The sequence below is a fragment of the Trichomycterus rosablanca genome, chromosome 6 (assembly GCF_030014385.1).
Source record: "Trichomycterus rosablanca isolate fTriRos1 chromosome 6, fTriRos1.hap1, whole genome shotgun sequence".
Taxonomy (NCBI): Eukaryota; Metazoa; Chordata; class Actinopteri; order Siluriformes; family Trichomycteridae; genus Trichomycterus; species Trichomycterus rosablanca.
Genome location: NC_085993.1, coordinates 47,898,708 through 47,916,897, shown reverse-complemented (window position 1 = coordinate 47,916,897; position 18,190 = coordinate 47,898,708). Strand labels below are relative to the sequence as shown.

General features: G+C 39.9%; 1 protein-coding gene across 2 annotated transcripts in view; it reads right to left on the bottom strand.

Moving 5' to 3' along the window:
* The window catches only part of nos1apa (nitric oxide synthase 1 (neuronal) adaptor protein a), a 165,949-nt gene extending 148,317 nt beyond the window's left edge, over window positions 1-17,632 (bottom strand). For both annotated transcript variants that reach the window (XM_062997073.1, XM_062997074.1), the window contains exons 1-2: window positions 17,103-17,632; window positions 12,590-12,661 (exon numbers count right to left, since the gene is read on the bottom strand). In XM_062997073.1, the coding sequence (XP_062853143.1) occupies window positions 12,590-12,661; window positions 17,103-17,207 (177 nt within the window). In that variant the 5' untranslated portion in view covers window positions 17,208-17,632. The remainder of the gene's footprint in view (window positions 1-12,589; window positions 12,662-17,102) is intronic.
* Window positions 17,633-18,190: the final 558 nt, after the last annotated feature.

Sequence of the window (18,190 nt, the reverse complement as noted above, 5' to 3'; positions counted from 1 at the left end):
GGGCGGATTCATGGGACAGTGGTAGCCTAGTGGGTAGAGCTTTGGGCTATCAATTGAAAGGCTGAGAGTGTGAATCCCCACTCTGCCATTCTGCCACTGTTGTCTATTAAAGTCCTTGAGCAAGGCCCCGAACCCTGTCTGCTCCAGGAGCGCCGTACAATGACTGACCCTGCGCTCTGTCCCCAGCTTCCAAAAACTAGCTGGGTTATGTGAAGAAATTCTATTGTACTGTACAACTGTATATGTATATATGACAAATAAAGTTCTATTAAAGGAGTTCTTCTGTTCTATTAAAAGGTAGGAAACACCCTGGACAGGTCGCTTGTCCAGGCACTTATACCTAGGGTAATTTTAGTAGCTCCAATTAACCTGACTGCATGTCTTTGGACTATGAAAGGAAATTGAATTTCTCGGAGGAAACCCCCACAGACACAAGGAGAACATGCAAACTCCACACAGAAAGAACCCGGACTGCTCCACCTGGGAATCAATCCCAGGACCTTCTTGCTGTGAGGCGGCAGTGCTACCCACCGATTATTATCACTACTACTTCTACAACATTTACATTAACACTTTTGAGCATTTAGCAAAAACTTTTTTTTTATCAAAAGTGACTTACAGTACTGACAATATATTGTCTAAGCAATCAAGGTTTAAGGGCCTTGATCAAGGGCCCAACAGTGACAACCTGGTGGTGGTGGGGCTTGAACCAATGACTTTTTAATTACTAGTCCTGTACCTTAACCGCCAGGCTACAACTGCCCACTACTACCATTATTATTATTTTTTTTACAATGATTTATTATTATTATTATTATAACAATCAATATTATTATTATTATTACAATGATCATTATTATTATTATTACAATCATCATTATTATTATTATTATTATAATTACAATAATTATTATTATAATTACAATTATTGTTATTATTATTATAATGACAATCATTATTATTATAATTACAATCATTATTGTTATTATTATAATTACAATTATTATTATTATTATTACAATCATTATTATTATTATTATTTTTATTATTATAATTACAATCATCATTATTATTATTATAATTAAAATCATTATTATTATTATAATTACAATAATTAATATTATTATTACAATCATCATTATTATTATAATTAAAATCATTATTGTTATTATTATAATTACAATTATTATCATTATTATTATTATTTTTTTATTGTTGTTATAATTACAATTATTATTATTATTATTATAGTACAATCATTATTATTATTTCCTATCAGACTTAATTCTATAGCATAGAGGACACCAATAGACAAGTTTAAAAACACACACAACCCCATAAGCCTCTTCCACTGCAGATAATTACCATTAACAAGCAGCCTACAGACATGTGGGTCTTCCTTTAATCATCACTCACTATCCATTAACACCCATGACATGACATCCATGACATGAATGTTCAGGATCATTTAACAGGACTGATGCGTGTGAGCAATGATTCTGACATGACGCTTCTCACCCAGCTAATCACTTCTCTCTTCATATCACCTGAGGCGAGTTCTCACCCCCATTATCATGCGTTCCTCTTCCTGATAGTGGTTAAGGTTCACTTCTACCAGTAAGTGCTGATTATTTTACAGAACTAGCGCCTAAAGTGATGCATCACTTCTTTAAATTACAAACTAAATGAATTAATTAATGCTTGCGACACAGACATAGGTTCAAGGTTCAAGGTTCAAAGCTTTAAAGCTTTATTGTCATATGTACAGTAGGAAACGTGTTTCCCTGTACAATGAAATTCTTATTTTGCTGTCCACACATGATGTAACAAGGTACAAATAGGTAATAATAATATAAAGTCAAATTAAGAAATAAAAGTTATGTACATTGTGCAAGACATAGAGAAGCACATGGATTATAAGAATAAAGATACAAGCAAACACCACTTGAGTATATAAAAGACTTCATCTGAGACCTACACTGACTGATTACATTCATTCATAAAGAGGCTGGATTTTTTTCCTTGTTTGGTAACATGTCCATCATCTCAAACATTAACCAATGAAGAAAGGGCGAGGGTTTCATCATGTGCGATTCATGAATAGTGAGTTTAGTGAAGCTCTACATCTTAAATACTCTAATTTACTTTAATTTCAGACTTTGAAAGAGGCTGAAAACGTTCCAGAAAGCCACACAGCTTAACCACCACACTTAATGTTTATGTCTGTAAAGGGCCGATTGTAACGTATCCTGCTGTGATTACAGTCTGCCTTTTAAGTCTTAGACAATTTGTTGTTTTTCTTGGAGGCTAAATTCTGTGTTTGGTGTCAAATGTCAAATTTATACTGTATATTTATACCGTATATCTACATTTACATTGTACTCCTTTACCACAGACACGGCCTCTTAACACTAGAGACGTACCGGTTTCTCTTCTTCAAGCACAAACTTGTTTTCACTTTCCTATTTTATATTACATTTCCTCCTTCTGCTTCAGTTTCCTCTTCTTGTACATTTTCTCTTATTTGTAAATATTTCTCAACATCATCTAGTGCCGGGATGCGGTCACTTTGCGGGTCACAAAATCGGCATGCATTGTGGGAGATACAGTTTATGTAGGATTTTACAGTGTATTTTAAGACAATTGTTTTGCCCTCGCCAAGTTTTCCCCCTTTCTCAGCTAGACAGACAGACAGACAGACAGACAGACAGACATCTCCCTCCAAAATACAGTTACACTGGTTTTATTTGTAAATTTATCGATAAATTTGTAACTGAAATGCTGTAACATACTCGCTAAACATTACCAACAACTGAGAATATAAACGTCTACTACTTACCGACGATGATTCTGTATTGGATTGTAAGAGAATTAACTTCTACTTATTATTGTTTACGCTGCTGACGCTACCCCGCGTTCTTTTGCCGCTAAAACGTAAAAGTGACGTGGCTTTTTAGCGAAGGTCAGAGTTAGTTGCCACGACTACAATGTTAATGGTTGCCGCTTAAAGGCGCAGGTGTCCCATTAAATTATAAGTACGTTTCTGTAACTACTCGAACCATCACAACAATCATACATCTTTTAAGCCCTCGCAGGCCACATAAAATGATGTGGCGGGACGGATTTGGCCCTCGGGCCTTGAGTTCGACACCCCTGATCAAAAGTAAAGAGAAATATGAAAAGCCAGATAACAAAAAATGATGTTATTAAAACAGACTGCCATCCATGACAGGGTGGTAGGTTTACTTAACTTCCTTATTTACTGGCAAGCAGACTCAGTCAAGCGTGTATTTACAGTCTACGTTTTACGCTCCTGCTAGCATTCTATTATTTGTTATTTGTTATTTACAAACCCCATTTCCAGAGAAGACGTGACATTTTGTAACATACAATATAAACAAAGGGATCTGAAGATTCTCTTATACAAAAGTATGAAGAAATTATTTAATGCATTGACAAACCAACTTGTACAAACTTGGAATTTGGAAGTATAAAAAAAAAAAAAAGAAGTCTGATCCCTGCAACACACTCAAATTCATTTACTTATTATTAGAACTTTAACATTATGTTTTACACTTTGGTTCCATACATGGCAGGAACGGTAGTTACAGGTTACTCATGATTTATCAGTTCAATGTCAAATACCGTCACAGGCAATTTTGTATGCAAACAGAATGATTACAAAATATAAAATGATTTTTGATGTTTTGGTATTGTATTCTTCCTTCTCTCATGCAGGATTTTGTTATATTTGGACGTTTTGTTACATTTATTATTTGGATATTTGGATTTTTTGGAAGTATTGAAAGTATTGAAAGTATTATTTTGGATTATTTGGAAGTTTTAAACTTTGGTTACATTCATGACAGGAACGGTAGTTACTCATTACACAAGATTCATCAGTTCACAAGGTTATATCGAACACAGTCATGGACAATTTTGTATCTCCAATTCACCTCACTTGCACGTCTTTGGACTGTGGGAGGAACCCGGATCCGGGCTCCCGGAGGAAACCCACGCAGACACAGGGAGAACATGCAAACTCCACACAGAAAGGACCCGGACCACCCCACCTCGGGATCGAACCCAGGACCTTCTTGCTGTGAGGTGACAGTGCTACCCACTTAGCCACCATGCTGCCCCTGTTTTGTTGAAGTTCCATGTCTTAATAAGTTAAGTGTTAATAAGTTAATTTGCTCTTTATTTTTTCATTTGTACATAAATGCTGGTATCATCTTTAAAGCTTTGTTTCGTCTGTTTAAGACCAGTAGGACTTGGACTCGTCATATTACTCTATACATGTTTGTGCTTCTGTACAACATATGTGTACTACTGACCACAAGCTTGCTGGACATTCCCTTCCTAAACCATGTGCATTCATATGGAAATTGTTTCTTTTTTGCAGCTACAACAGCCACCACTCCTTTGGGAAGGCTTTCGACCAGATTTCAAAGTGTGTGCAAATTTGCGTCCAATCAGTCAAAAGGAAACTACGCAGTAAATAAAAATCCAGATAAACACTTATGTAAACACAAAAAATAAAGACCCAACTGAGAATGACACTAAAATAAAGAAGCTGTCTGCATTTTGTGCCAATTAATAAATTCTTTCTAAAATAAATGGCACAGTCCCAGAATGTGGTCAGTCATACTCACAACCTAAAAATCATTTGTAGAATACTTTAAATATAAATGATATGAAACGGTTACTTTAAATGATTATATATATTGTACTTGTACCTACTGAAGTCACATATAAAAAATTTAATAGGTGTGCATTTAATAAACCACATATTCATTAAATACATTGAATAAAGCAAACGTGTGACAAAAGGCAAAGCAGTGTGATTAAAATAGCCCCCATTTCTTCCTCAGGATGGTTTAGTTTCCCACTAGGCTCTGAACACACTGTGTCCAACACAGAGACATCTGCAGGGCCTCAAGGCTGTAATGTCAAATATTTAATTATGTATGATCACTGTTTGTGTTTCTCAGCTTCTACTGCCTGCTTATACTGCTAATGAAACAGAAGAATTTTAATCAAATTTACATTTTCAGCATTTAGCAGATGCTTTAATCCAAAGCAACTTACAGTACTTTGGCATAACATTAAAACCACCTCCTTGTTTCTACACTCACTGTCCATTTTATCAGCTCCACTTACCATATAGAAGCACTTTGTAGTTCTACAATTACTGGCTGTAATCCAACTCTTTTTCTGCATGCTTTGTTAGCCCCCTTTCATGCTGTTCTTCTATGGTCAGGACTCTCCCAGGACCACCACAGAGCAGGTATTATTTGGGTGGTGGATCATTCTCAGCACTGCAGTGACACTGGTATGAGTGGATAAAACGCAGCAGCGCTGCTGGAGTTTTTAAACACCTCACTGTCACTGCTGGACTGAGAATAGTCCACCAACCAAAAATATATCCAGCCAACAGCGCCCCGTGGGCAGCGTCCTGTGACCACTGATGAATGTCTAAAAGATGACCGACTCAAACAGCAGCAATAGATGGATCGTCTCTGACCTTACATCTACAAGGTGGACCAACTAGGTAGGAGTGTCTAATAGAGTGGACAGTGAGTGGACACGGTATTTAAAAACTCCATCAGCGCTGCTGTGTCTGATCCACTCATACCAGCACAACACACACTAACACACCACCACCATGTTAGTGTCACTGCAGTGCTGAGAATGATCCACCACCTAAATAATACCTGCTCTGTGGTGGTCCTGTGGGGGTCCTGACCATTGAAGAACAGCATGAAAGAGAGCTAACAGAGCATGTAGATTGTGCTTCTATATGGTAAGTGGAGCTGATAACATGTAGTGAGTGTAGAAACAAGGAGGTGGTTTTAATGTTATGCCTAGTCCGTGTGTATTATCTAAGTAATTGAGAGTTAAGGGCATTGCACAAAGGCCCAACAGTGGCAACCTGGCAGTGGTGGGGCATGAACCAGTGACCTTTCAATTACTAGTCCAGTAGTAATAACCACTGGACCACTTAACCACTAGGCTACAACTGTCCCTATTAATTTTTTTAAACTTTTAATTTTTAGACTCTTCCTACATATTTTTAATTTTAATTTGTTGTATAACCTTTAAACATTATGCCTTGGTAATTAAACACAAGAAAAGTAAAAAGGCCATTAAGCACAAATCATTACTTGTAAACATATTATGTGTAAATAATATTACTAAGTATACTGTTAAACTTGTTTACATATGATTGAATACCTAAAGTTTACAATTTCTTTGCAAGCGTTCAAAGAGACTTAAAGAGAAGGTAACTACAAACTTGGAGCTCAGATGGGATTTTGATACTGATACTTGAGTGCCAAGTCGGTACTTCTCTCATCCCAAGACCCAAAACTCTGTATGATCATCTCAGCTTACAAGTGGAAAGCAGATTTATAACCACTGAACCGTTTTATCTTATCGAGTGAGCCGTCAGTGATCAAGTACGTTCTGTCTGGGAAACGTATTTTAGGTTCTAGAATAATAGGTCCTCTTTATGTGAAATGAATCTGAACTTTGTCCTGCTTTAAATGTGCATGTTGTAAATGGCTGGCGTGGCTCCAGCGGCTACCACATAGCGGGGGGTCTTCCATACTGAAAAGGTTAACGTGATCATTTGCAACCAGTATGTGCTACTGCGAGGGAAACTAGAACAGAAAAAGGCACCTCATTCCCTTACATGGCAATATTTTACCGTAGAGGCATTTAATTAAAGTTACAAGTGACTGCTGAGAGGGGAACACATGACGAAATGTGCTGTTTTAGCACCTTCGTGTGTTACTCTTTAGATTTTCTATTTAATACTCGTGTCGTCTATGGTGAACTAATGAAAACTTGGTTCTGTAACAGTGGTATCACTGTCAGATTATACAGTGAAGCCCGAAATTATTCATACCCCTGGCAAATTTTGACTTAAAGTTACTTTTATTCAACCAGCAATTTTTTTTTTGGACCGGAAATGACACAGGCGTCTCCCAGAAGATAATAACACGATGTACAAGAGGCATCATTATGGAAAAAAATATTTCTCAGCTTTTATTTACATTTGAACAAAAAGTGGCATGTCCAAAATTATTCATACCCTTCTCAATAATGAATAGAAAAGCCTTTATTGGCTATTACAGCAATCAAACGCTTCCTATAATTGCTGACCAGCTTTTTGCATGTCTCCACTGGTATTTTTGCCCATTCATCTTTAGCGATGAGCTCCAACTCTTTCAGGTTGGAGGGTCTCCTTGCCATCACCCTGATCTTTAGCTCCCTCCACATATTCTCAATTGGATTCAAGTCAGGACTCTGGCTGGGCCACTGCAAAATGTTAATGTTTTTGTCCGCTAACCATTTCTTCACCACTTTTGCTGTGTGTTTTGGGTCGTTGTCGTGCTGAAATGTTCACTGGTGCCCAAGGCCAAGTTTCTCTGCAGACTGCCTGATGTTGTTGTTGAGAATCTTGATGTATTGATCTTTTTTCATGATGCCGTTTACTGTGATTAGGTTCCCTGGTCCATTGGCTGAAAAACACCCCCAAATCATTAGGTTCCCACCACCATGTTTGACAGTGGGGATGGTGTTCTTAGGGTTGAAGGCTTCTCCTTTTTTACGCCAAATGAAGGATACATCATTGTGGCCAAACAATTCAATTTTTGTTTCATCTGACCATAAAACAGAAGACCAGAAGTCTTCTTCTTTGTCCAGATGAGCATTTGCAAAGGCCAAGCGAGCTTTTGTGTGCCTTTTCTGGAGAAGTGGCGTCCTCCTTGGTCTGCGTCCGTGGAACCCAGCAGTGTGCAGTGTCCGTTGGACTGTCTGCCTTGAGACGTTGCCACCAGCAGAGCCCAGATTCACCAGGATGGCCTTGGTGGTGATCCTTGGATTCTTTTTCACCTCTCTCACTATCCTCCTGGCCAGCACAGGTGTCACTTTTGGCTTCCGACCACGTCCTCTGAGATTTTCCACAGTGCGGAATGTCTTGTATTTTTTAATAATACTTTGCACTGTAGCCACTGGAACTTGAAAACATTTAGATATGGCCTTATAGCCCTTTCCTGACTTGTGAGCTGCCACAATGCACAGCCGCAGGTCCTTAGTGAGCTCCTTTGTCTTAGCCATGACTGTCCACAAACCAACTGCAGAGAGTTGCTGTTTTTCACCTGTTGAGTTGATTAAAACAGCTGTTCCCAATGAATCAGGGTAATTAGGATGCTTTAGAACAGCTTGGACTATTTGGAATGGTATAGAACTTTGGATTTTCCCATAGACTGTGACAGTTTGCAAAGGGTATGAATAATTTTGGACATGCCACTTTTTGTTCAAATGTAAATAAAAGCTGGGAAATATTTTTTTCCATAATGATGCCTCTTGTACATCGTCTTATTATCTTCTGGAAGACACCTGTGTCATTTCTGGTAAAAAAAAAAATTGCTGGTTGAATAAAAGTAACTTTAAGTCAAAATTTGCCAGGGGTATGAATAATTTCAGGCTTCACTGTATAACCTAACTGCAGACAGTAAAGTGCTCTAGATTAGAGATGTTCTTTATATATACATACACTGATCAGCCATAACATTAAAACCACCTCCTTGTTTCTACACTCACTGTCCATTTTATCAGCTCCACTTACCATATAGAAACACTTTGTAGTTCTACAATTACTGACTGTAGTCCATCTGTTTCTCTACATACTTTTAACCTGCATACTTTTAACCCTGTTCTTCAATGGTCAGGACCCCCACAGAGAAGGTATTATTTAGGTGGTGGATCATTCTCAGCACTGAAGTGGCACTGACATGGTGCTGGTGGACTATTCTCAGTCCAGCAGTAACAGTGAGGTGTTTAAAAACTCCATCAGCATTGCTGTGTCTGATCCACTCATACCAGCACAACACACACTAACACACCACCACCATGTCAGTGTCACTGCAGTGCTGAGAATGATCCACCACCCAAATAATACCTGCTCTGTGGTGGTCCTGGGAGAGTCCTGACCATTGAAGAACAGCATGAAAGAGGACTAACAAAGCATGTAGAGAAACAGACAGACTACAGTCAGTAATTGTAGAACTACAAAGTGCTTCTATATGGTAAGTGGAGCTGATAAAATGGACAGTGTGTGTAGAAACAAGGAGGTGGTTTTAATGTTATGGCTAATACTTCATATCATCTATATCCAATAAATGCATCACTACTCAGAACAAAGGTCTTTGCCACATGAATAATTGTGATGTAAAAGGCTGAACACCAAATCAACGTCACAGCTCTGATAAACCCTTATCACAGAACATACACCAAGATAAATGCAAATACATACAAGGTCAGATCTCTGAAATATCTCATTTGTTGTCAAGATCGTCCCTGAAAAGGTAACATTTACTTTTAATTTTCAACTAACCACGATATCACACTGCTAAGTTCTTAAAAAGGTACCAAATTTTGGTTCTAGATCTCTGCATCCATGCACATATATACCGACCAGACATAACATTATGACCTCCGACAGGTGAAGTGAATAACACTGATTATCTCTTCATCACGGCACCTGTTAGTGGGTGGGATATATTAGGCAGCAAGTGAACATTTTATCCTCAAAGCTGATGTCTTAGAAGCAGGAAAAATGGGCGAGCATGAGGATTTGAGTGAGTTTGACAAGGGTCAAACTGTGATGGCTAGACAACTGGGTCAGAGCATCTCCAAAACTGCAGAACATGTGGGTTGTTCCCGGTCTGCAGTGGTCAGTATCTATCAAAAGTGGTCCAAGGATGGAACAGTGGTAAACCGGAGACAGGGTCATGGGCGGCCAAGGCTCATTGATGCACGTGGGGAGCGAAGGCTGGCCCGTGTGGTCCGATCCAACAGACGAGCTACTGTAGCTCAAACTGCTGAAGAAGTTAATGCTGGTTCTGATAGAAAGGTGTCAAAAGGGGGACCAACACAATATTAGGAAGGTGGTCATAATGTCATGCCTGATCGGTGCAGGAGAACAAGAACCAAGAATAAAAATAACACACAAAGACACACAGAGTTACGGTGAGTTTTTTGAGCTACTTAAATTTAGTTGGTGTCACTGCACAGGAGGCTGCCTGGGCTCCAAACTGTCAAATAAATTTGATCGTGGTGCTCTCTGTGTGTATCACTGCCTCAGTGTAAAAGCATCCAACAACAACAACAACACTTTTTTGCATTGTCTTGATTTAATAGAAAGCTAAAATCTGCAGGACTGAGAAACAAGAAATCAATTCTAAACAAGGCCGTCGACGTGAATTGAACAATAAGGGGAGAGGGGGGGGCACATCTATGGGAAACGGGGGAGAGGGTATTTTGAGCATAAGCAACCCCCCAGTGTATATTGTGATTACAGCCTTGATTCTAACAAAAATAGCTAAAAAGGAATTTATATTCAAACAGAGCTGCCTTCAGATTTCAGAGTTTTTGTGTTTCTTATGCTGTACTGATGTGAGTTTTCAATACGCCTGCAGATCATTTTACATATAAATGTAAACTCACTATTGGATTATTGGCTTGCATCCCTATTTTTGGACTGAATCCCTCTCCAAACAAATGTGTGTAGGATAAATGGAAAATGCAGCACAGTAAAAGCCGAGAACTAAAACTGGGAGATGCCATCATCAAAATCAATCTTAACACACTTAGCCCTAATAGATCGTGATTTATCTGGCATCTAGGGTTATTTTTAGATTGTTTTGGTAAATCTGTCATCCTATTTCCACTGAGTATTTGATCACTTCTGCAGAACGAGATCACTAGAAGAATAATTAAATAATAAGCTGAATAACTCATCATCATCTGTTCCGCTTATCCATTCAGGGTCGCGGTGGCAACAGTGCAAGCAAACAGTCCCAGGCATCTCTCTCCCCTGCCGCTTCTACCAGCTGGGAGATGTAATCCTGTCCAGCGGGTCCTGGGTCGACCCCGGGGCCTCCTCCCAGTTGGCCGTGCCTGGTATACCTCAAAAGGGAGGCGTCCAGGAAGCATCCTTATCAGATGCCCGAACCACCTCAACTGGCTCCTCTCCGTGCGAAGGAGCAGCGGTTCTACTCAGAGCTCCTCCCGTATTGCTTGGAATCAAATCAGTTCTACACGGGATGAATGACTTTAAATACTTTCATGTACATGTGAAATATACACTGTAGTAGAAAACAGTGTAAAAATTAAGCATTTAAATACGTAAATCTTAGCTCAAATAAGCTTTTATAGCCGAAGATAATCTGATCCAAAATCAACATTTAAACCACGTCCTTGTTTCTACACTCACTGTCCATTTTATCAGCTCCACTTACCATATAGGAGCACTTTGTAGTTCTACAATTACTGACTGTAGTCCATCTGTTTCTCTACATACCTTTTTAACCTGCTTTCACCCTGTTCTTCAATGGTCAGGACCCCCACAGGACCACCACAGAGCAGGTATTATTTAGGTGGTGGATCATTCTCAGCACTGCAGTGACACTGACATGGTGGTGGTGTGTTAGTGTGTGTTGTGCTGGTATGAGTGAATCAGACACAGCAGCGCTGCTGGAGTTTTTAAATACCGTGTCCACTCACTGTCCACTCTATTAGACACTCCTACCTAGTTGGTCCACCTTGTAGATGTAAAGTCAGAGACGATCGCTCATCTATTGCTGCTGTTTGAGTTGGTCATCTTCTAGACCTTCATCAGTGGTCACAGGACGCTGCTCACGGGGCGCTGTTGGCTGGATATTTTTAGTTAGTGGACTTTTCAGCTACTCAGTCCAGCAGTGACAGTGGGGTGTTTAGAAACTCTTACCACTCATACCAGCACAACACACACTAACACACCACCACCACGTCAGTGCCACTGCAGGGCTGAGAATGACCCTCCACCTAAATAATACCTATCCTGTGGTGGTCCTGACCATTGAAGGACAGCATGAAAGGGGGCTAACAAAGCATGCAGAAAATTGTAGAACTACAAAGTGCTTTTATATGGTAAGTGGAGCTGATGAAATGGACAGTGAGTGTAGAAACAAGGAGGTGGTTTTAATGTTATGGCTGATCGGTGTATATACAGTGGATTCAGAGAGTATTCAGGCCCCTTGATGTTTTGCATCATTTCCCGCATTGTGAATTGGATTTTGGATGAATATGACTGCCATTTTCACCCATCAATGAAAAACGAATTAAAAATCAAAGCCTAAAATCTCTTATTCACAAAAGTATTTAGACCCTTTGCTGTGGCATCATACACTGTAGTCAGGTGCATTCTGTTTGTTCTATATATCCTTGACATGTGTCCATCCTTGAGAGCAGCGTTGCAATTTAAAATGACTAGACAAAAAACAACAGGGGGCACAAACCAATATACAAAACTCCCAACATCACAGTCGCCTAAATGACTTTGTAATATTTTGTGATTATCTGTGAGCGAGTAGGCGAGTGAGCAAGTGAGTGTTACGTTATCCTGGAAACAGACTCACTGCAACCCTGACCAGGATAAAGTGGATTGTAAAAATAAATGAATGGGAAACGAATGGCACTTTTAGCACTGGCGCTACATCCACGCAGCAGGAAATGAACAGTAAGGGATGAAACTCACCCGGATGCGTCTCATAGCAGCTACAATTTCCACACGGCTGTTGGGTCGCGCCACGTCCAGACTGCCAATGTACTGATCACAAAACACAAAAACAAAGATTTATAAATGTAATAAATTACCGAAAATAAAATAAACTTGTTAAATGGTTCACTTTTTAATATGTAAACATAAACCAGGTGCAGTTTATATGACGTTTAACAAGAAGTAACCCTGGTAGGATTAGATTACTCCAGTATGCTGTTTTTTTGAACAGGTACAATTAAACATAATCTGGCATAGAGCTGGGTGGTATGACGGTACATTCGGTATACCAGGTATACCGGCTTTGATTCCTCATACTGTATGGATTTTTCATGTACCGCCATACCGTAGCATAGTTAATACAACAGCTGTAGGTTCCAGTAGGCAGCAAATCATATAGTATTATTCACCGCTAAAAGTGCTATGGAGCGCCAAGCAGATTAGATACAGCGCACTTGTTATTTATATATATATATATATATATATATATATATATATATATATATATAAATAAATATATATATATATACAGTGTATCACAAAAGTGAGTACACCCCTCACATTTCTGCAAGTATTTCATTATATCTTTTCATGGGACAACACTATAGACATGAAACTTGGATATAACTTAGAGTAGTCAGTGTACAGCTTGTATAGCACTGTAGATTTACTGTCTTCTGAAAATAACTCAACACACAGCCATTAATGTCTAAATAGCTGGCAACATAAGTGAGAAGTACCAAGACAACTGTATCTTGCCTACAGTCAAGCATGGTGGTGGTAGCATCATGGTCTTGGGCTGCATGAGTGTTGCTGGCACTGGGGAGCTGCAGTTCATTGAGGGAAACATGAATTCCAACATGTACTGTGACATTCTGAAACAGAGCATGATCCCCTCCCTTCGAAAACTGGGCCTCATGGCAGTTTTCCAACAGGATAACGACCCCAAACACAACCTCCAAGATGACAACTGCCTTGCTGAGGAAGCTGAAGGTAAAGGTGATGGACTAAACCCAATTGAGCACCTGTGGGGCATCCTCAAGTGGAAGGTGGAGGAGTTCAAGGTGTCTAACATCCACCAGCTCCGTGATGTCATCATGGAGGAGTGGAAGAGGATTCCAGTAGCAACCTGTGCAGCTCTGGTGAATTCCATGCCCAGGAGGGTTAAGGCAGTGCTGGATAATAATGGTGGTTGACACTTTGGGCACAATTTGGACATGTACACTGTGGGGTGTACTCACTTATGTTGCCAGCTATTTAGACATTAATGGCTGTGTGTTGAGTTATTTTCCGAAGACAGTAAATCTACACTGCTATACAAGCTGTACACTGACTACTCTAAGTTATATCCAAGTTTTATTTCTATAGTGTTAAGATATAATAAAATATTTGCAGAAATGTGAGGGGTGTACTCACTTTTGTGATACACTGTATATGTTTTTTTTTTTTTTGTCTTGTTTACGCATTTTCTCCCTTTTAGCGCGTCCAATTGCCCGATTGCGTCATGCTTCCTCTCCACCAATGCCAATCCCCACTCTGATTGAGGACAACGAAGCTAACCCACGCCCCCTCCGACACGTGGGCAGCATGCCGTATGCATTTTCTCACCTACACTTTGACGAGTGCAATGCGGATTAGCTCTGTGTACGGAGAGACACACCCTGACAGCACTCGTTTCCCGTCTCTGTTCAGGCGCCATCAATCAGCCAGCAAAGGTCGTAATTGCATTAGTTATGAGAGAGTCCCTATCCAGCTTTTTTTTTTATATCACATCCCTCTATCTGAACAACAGGCCAATCGTTGTTCAGCCGGCAGGCAGAGCTGAGATTTGATACGATGTATTTGATATCCCAGCTCTGGTGTTCAGCGTGTGTTTTACCGCTGCACCACCTGAGCGGCTTAGATACAGCTCATTTGTTAACCAGGTAGCATTAGGTTTTCTCGATATGGAGAAAAAAATAAACAAAAACAGCAAAGAAATGAGCTGTGTCGGCAGTTTAGAAGCTTCTTTTGTTCCGACACACATTGAAATACTACATCATGTACGGTTTGTCGCATGTATGTGTATCACAGTTTCTGACAGTTTCACGGTATATCACGATATGTTTTATTGTTTATTTTTTTGAATGACTGGCACTTTTTATACACCGACCAGGCATAACATTATGACCATTGACAGATGAATTGAATACCACTGATTACCTCTTCATCACGGCACCTGTTAGTGGGTGGGACATATTAGGCAGCAAGTGAACATTTTATCCTCAAACTTAACGTGTTAGAAGCAGGAAAAATGGGTGAGCGTGAGGATTTGCGTGAGTTTGACAAGGGCCAGATTGTGATGGCTAGACGACTGGGTCGGAGCATCTCCAAAACTGTAGCTCTTGTGGGGTGTTCCCGGTCTGCAGTGTTCAGTATCCATCAAAAAGTAGGGAACAGTGGTAAACCGGCGGCAGGGTCATGGGCGGCCAAGGCTCATTGATGCACATGGGGAGCGAAGGCTGGCCCATGTGGTCCGATCCAACAGACGAGCTCCTGTAGCTCAGATTGCTGAAGAAGTTAATGCTGGTTCTGATAGAAAGGTGTCAGGATACACAGTGCATCACAGGTTGTTGCATATGGGGCAGCAAAAAAGGGACCAACACGATATTAGGAAGGTGGTCATAATGTTATGCCTTATCGGTGTATGTCTGTGGCTTATTCTGCTGTCATAAGTACATAGAATATAAAACATTTTCATTTCACCATGTATATAATGAAGGTTTTGAGTGCTATAAGCTTTGCTTGGCATCAGGACGAGTGAAACAGTTGCAATAAATACAATTTTTATTGTTTGTTTATTATTTAAGAATTGTACATTTACCCTTCGCTCTCCCTTTAACAAATAAAACCACGTTTGCAAACTCCATTGTACAACTTGACCACTGGTCTGTTGTAGAAAAGTGGACGACTTTATATATCTCCGCTTCCAGTTTGCTTATAACGTTGGTTTAGCAAGTTCTTCCGATGCATATTTGGTCTTCCTCTCTTTATCCTCCATCTGTTTTTTTTTTTTCACTATATCGAGGAAGTCTTTCTCATCTGTTAACACTGTCATGCTAACACTACCTGGCTAACAATATTATATGATTTGCTGCCTACTGAAACCTACAGATGTTGTATTAACTATGTTACGGTATGGCAGTCTTTGAAAAAACAATACGGTATGAGGAATCAAAGACGGTATACTGAATGTATCGTCATACCACCCAGCACTACGTTATACCAACAACACCGAAGCAAGCTGGAAGCATGATCAAGTTGTACAATTAGTGGAGTCGTACCTCAGTATAACTGTGCACTTCATCAGTGGTGACTGGGACACTGAAAACATCGTTTTATTTGTTAAAGGAAGAGCTAACGGTAATTATATAATACTTAAATATTATATTAATAAAAACATTGTATATACACCGATCAGTAATAACATTAAAACCACCTCCTGGTTTCTACAACCACTGTCCATTTTATCAGCTCCACTTACCATGTAGAAGCACTTTGTAGTTCTACAATTACTGACTGTAGTCCATCTGTTTCTCTGCATGCTTTGTTAGCCCCCTTTCATGCTGTTCTTTAATGGTCATGACTAAATAATGACACTGGCATGGTGGTGGTGTGTTAGTGTGTGTTGTGCTGGTATGAGTGGATCAGACACAGCAGCTCTGCTGAAGTTTTTAAACACCTCACTGTCACTGCTGGACTGAGAATAGTCCACCAACCAAAAACATCCAGCCAACAGACCACTAATGAAGGTCCAGAAGATGACCAACTCAAACAGCAGCAATAGATGAGCGATCGTCTCTGACTTTACATCTACAAGATGGACCAACTAGGTAGGAGTGTCTAATAGAGTGGACAGTGAATGGACACGGTATTTAAAAACTCCAGCAGCGCTGCTGTGTCTGATCCACTCATACCAGCACAACACACACTAACACACCACCACCGTGTCAGGTGGGGGTCCTGACCATTGAAGAACAGCATGAAATGGGGCTAACAAAGCATGCAGAGAAACAGATGGACTACAGTCAGTAATTGTAGAACTACAAAGTGCTTCTATACGGAAACAAGGAGGTGGTTTTAATGTTATGGCTGGTCGGTGTATGTTGGGTCATTTTGTGGGGTCAAGCAAAGCTTATAGTACTCAAAACCTTCATTATATACAGTAAAATGACAGTATGACAGTTAAATAAGCCACAAACATATAAAAAAGTAATACATACCGTGATATACCGTGAAACCGTCAGAATCTTAAACAATACCGTGATACACATTTTTGGTCATACCGCCCAGCCCTACCTGGTAGGATTATATTACTTCAGTATGCTGTTGTTTTGAACAGGTACAATCAAGCATGATCTGGCACTAGTTTCTAAACTTAACCCGGGTCAGAACTAAGTGCCTCCTAAACACACATATGTTCCAGATCCACGTCGGTAAACAAACCACAAACCTTCGCTTCGAAATTAATGCCATGCTGAAATGCCTCCTCGTTGTGCAGAGGAATCCGCAGATCATGCCCGTCGTCCACTAGATTATACTTGGTTTTGGCAGGCATGGTCTCTCAGTAGGAAATCCCGAATAAACAAACACCGGAACAACAACAAAAAATCCCGAAATTTTAGCTGAAACGATCTGCTGGTTTGATCTCCACAAAACTCATAGTCCAGCCGTCCGTGTTTTACCAGCAGCGCAACTTTCTATCCGCTCCGAACAGATCAGATCTCCCGCACAATCAGTCAGTTCTGCACTAAACTCCGCTTTATTTCCTCCTTTTCTCCCACTCGGTTTCTTTGTTTCTCCCACTCGGTCCTTCTGTTTCTCCCACTTTGCTGTTGGACCTCCTAACTGCTCGGTGTTACCCGTCTAAACACGGAACAGTCCGGCTGACTTTCCTTCCCTGAGTTCCTGGAACCTGGAGCTTCCCTTCCCTTCCCTTCCTCTCCAACTCCACACAGAACTATGTACACCACCATACTCTCTCTCTCTCTCTCTCTCTCTCTCTCATTCTCTCTCTCTCTCTCTCTCTCTCTCTCGCTTCTTTTCTCAGAAGGTGGGGGATGCAGGGGGTGCAGGGGTAGAGAACAGAGGGCTATTAGAAAGGGGAAACTCCACCTGCTGCCATTCTACAGCTTCATCTCGGTGGAGGAGGAAGAGAAACCAATTGTTCACGCTTTTGTTTTTATTGTTCACTCGGTGCTGAATGGAATCAGGAGGCACCTATTGGCAGCACATGAAACCTCACCAACATCTAATAAATCCTCTTACCAAATGTTACCAAATCAGTGATTAATCAACAACCAACAACCCACAATAATTATTATTATTAATATTATTATTAACTTCTAGCTTTTGATTTGTCCAGCCATTTACAAGTAACTGAATATTAATCAACCACATAATAATTATATAAATAACTAACAACTAGCATTATTAAATGTAAAAAAATACTATTTAAGAATACCTTTAGTTCTACTACTACTACTACTACTAATAATAATAATAATCATCATCATCATCATTATTATCATTATACATTTT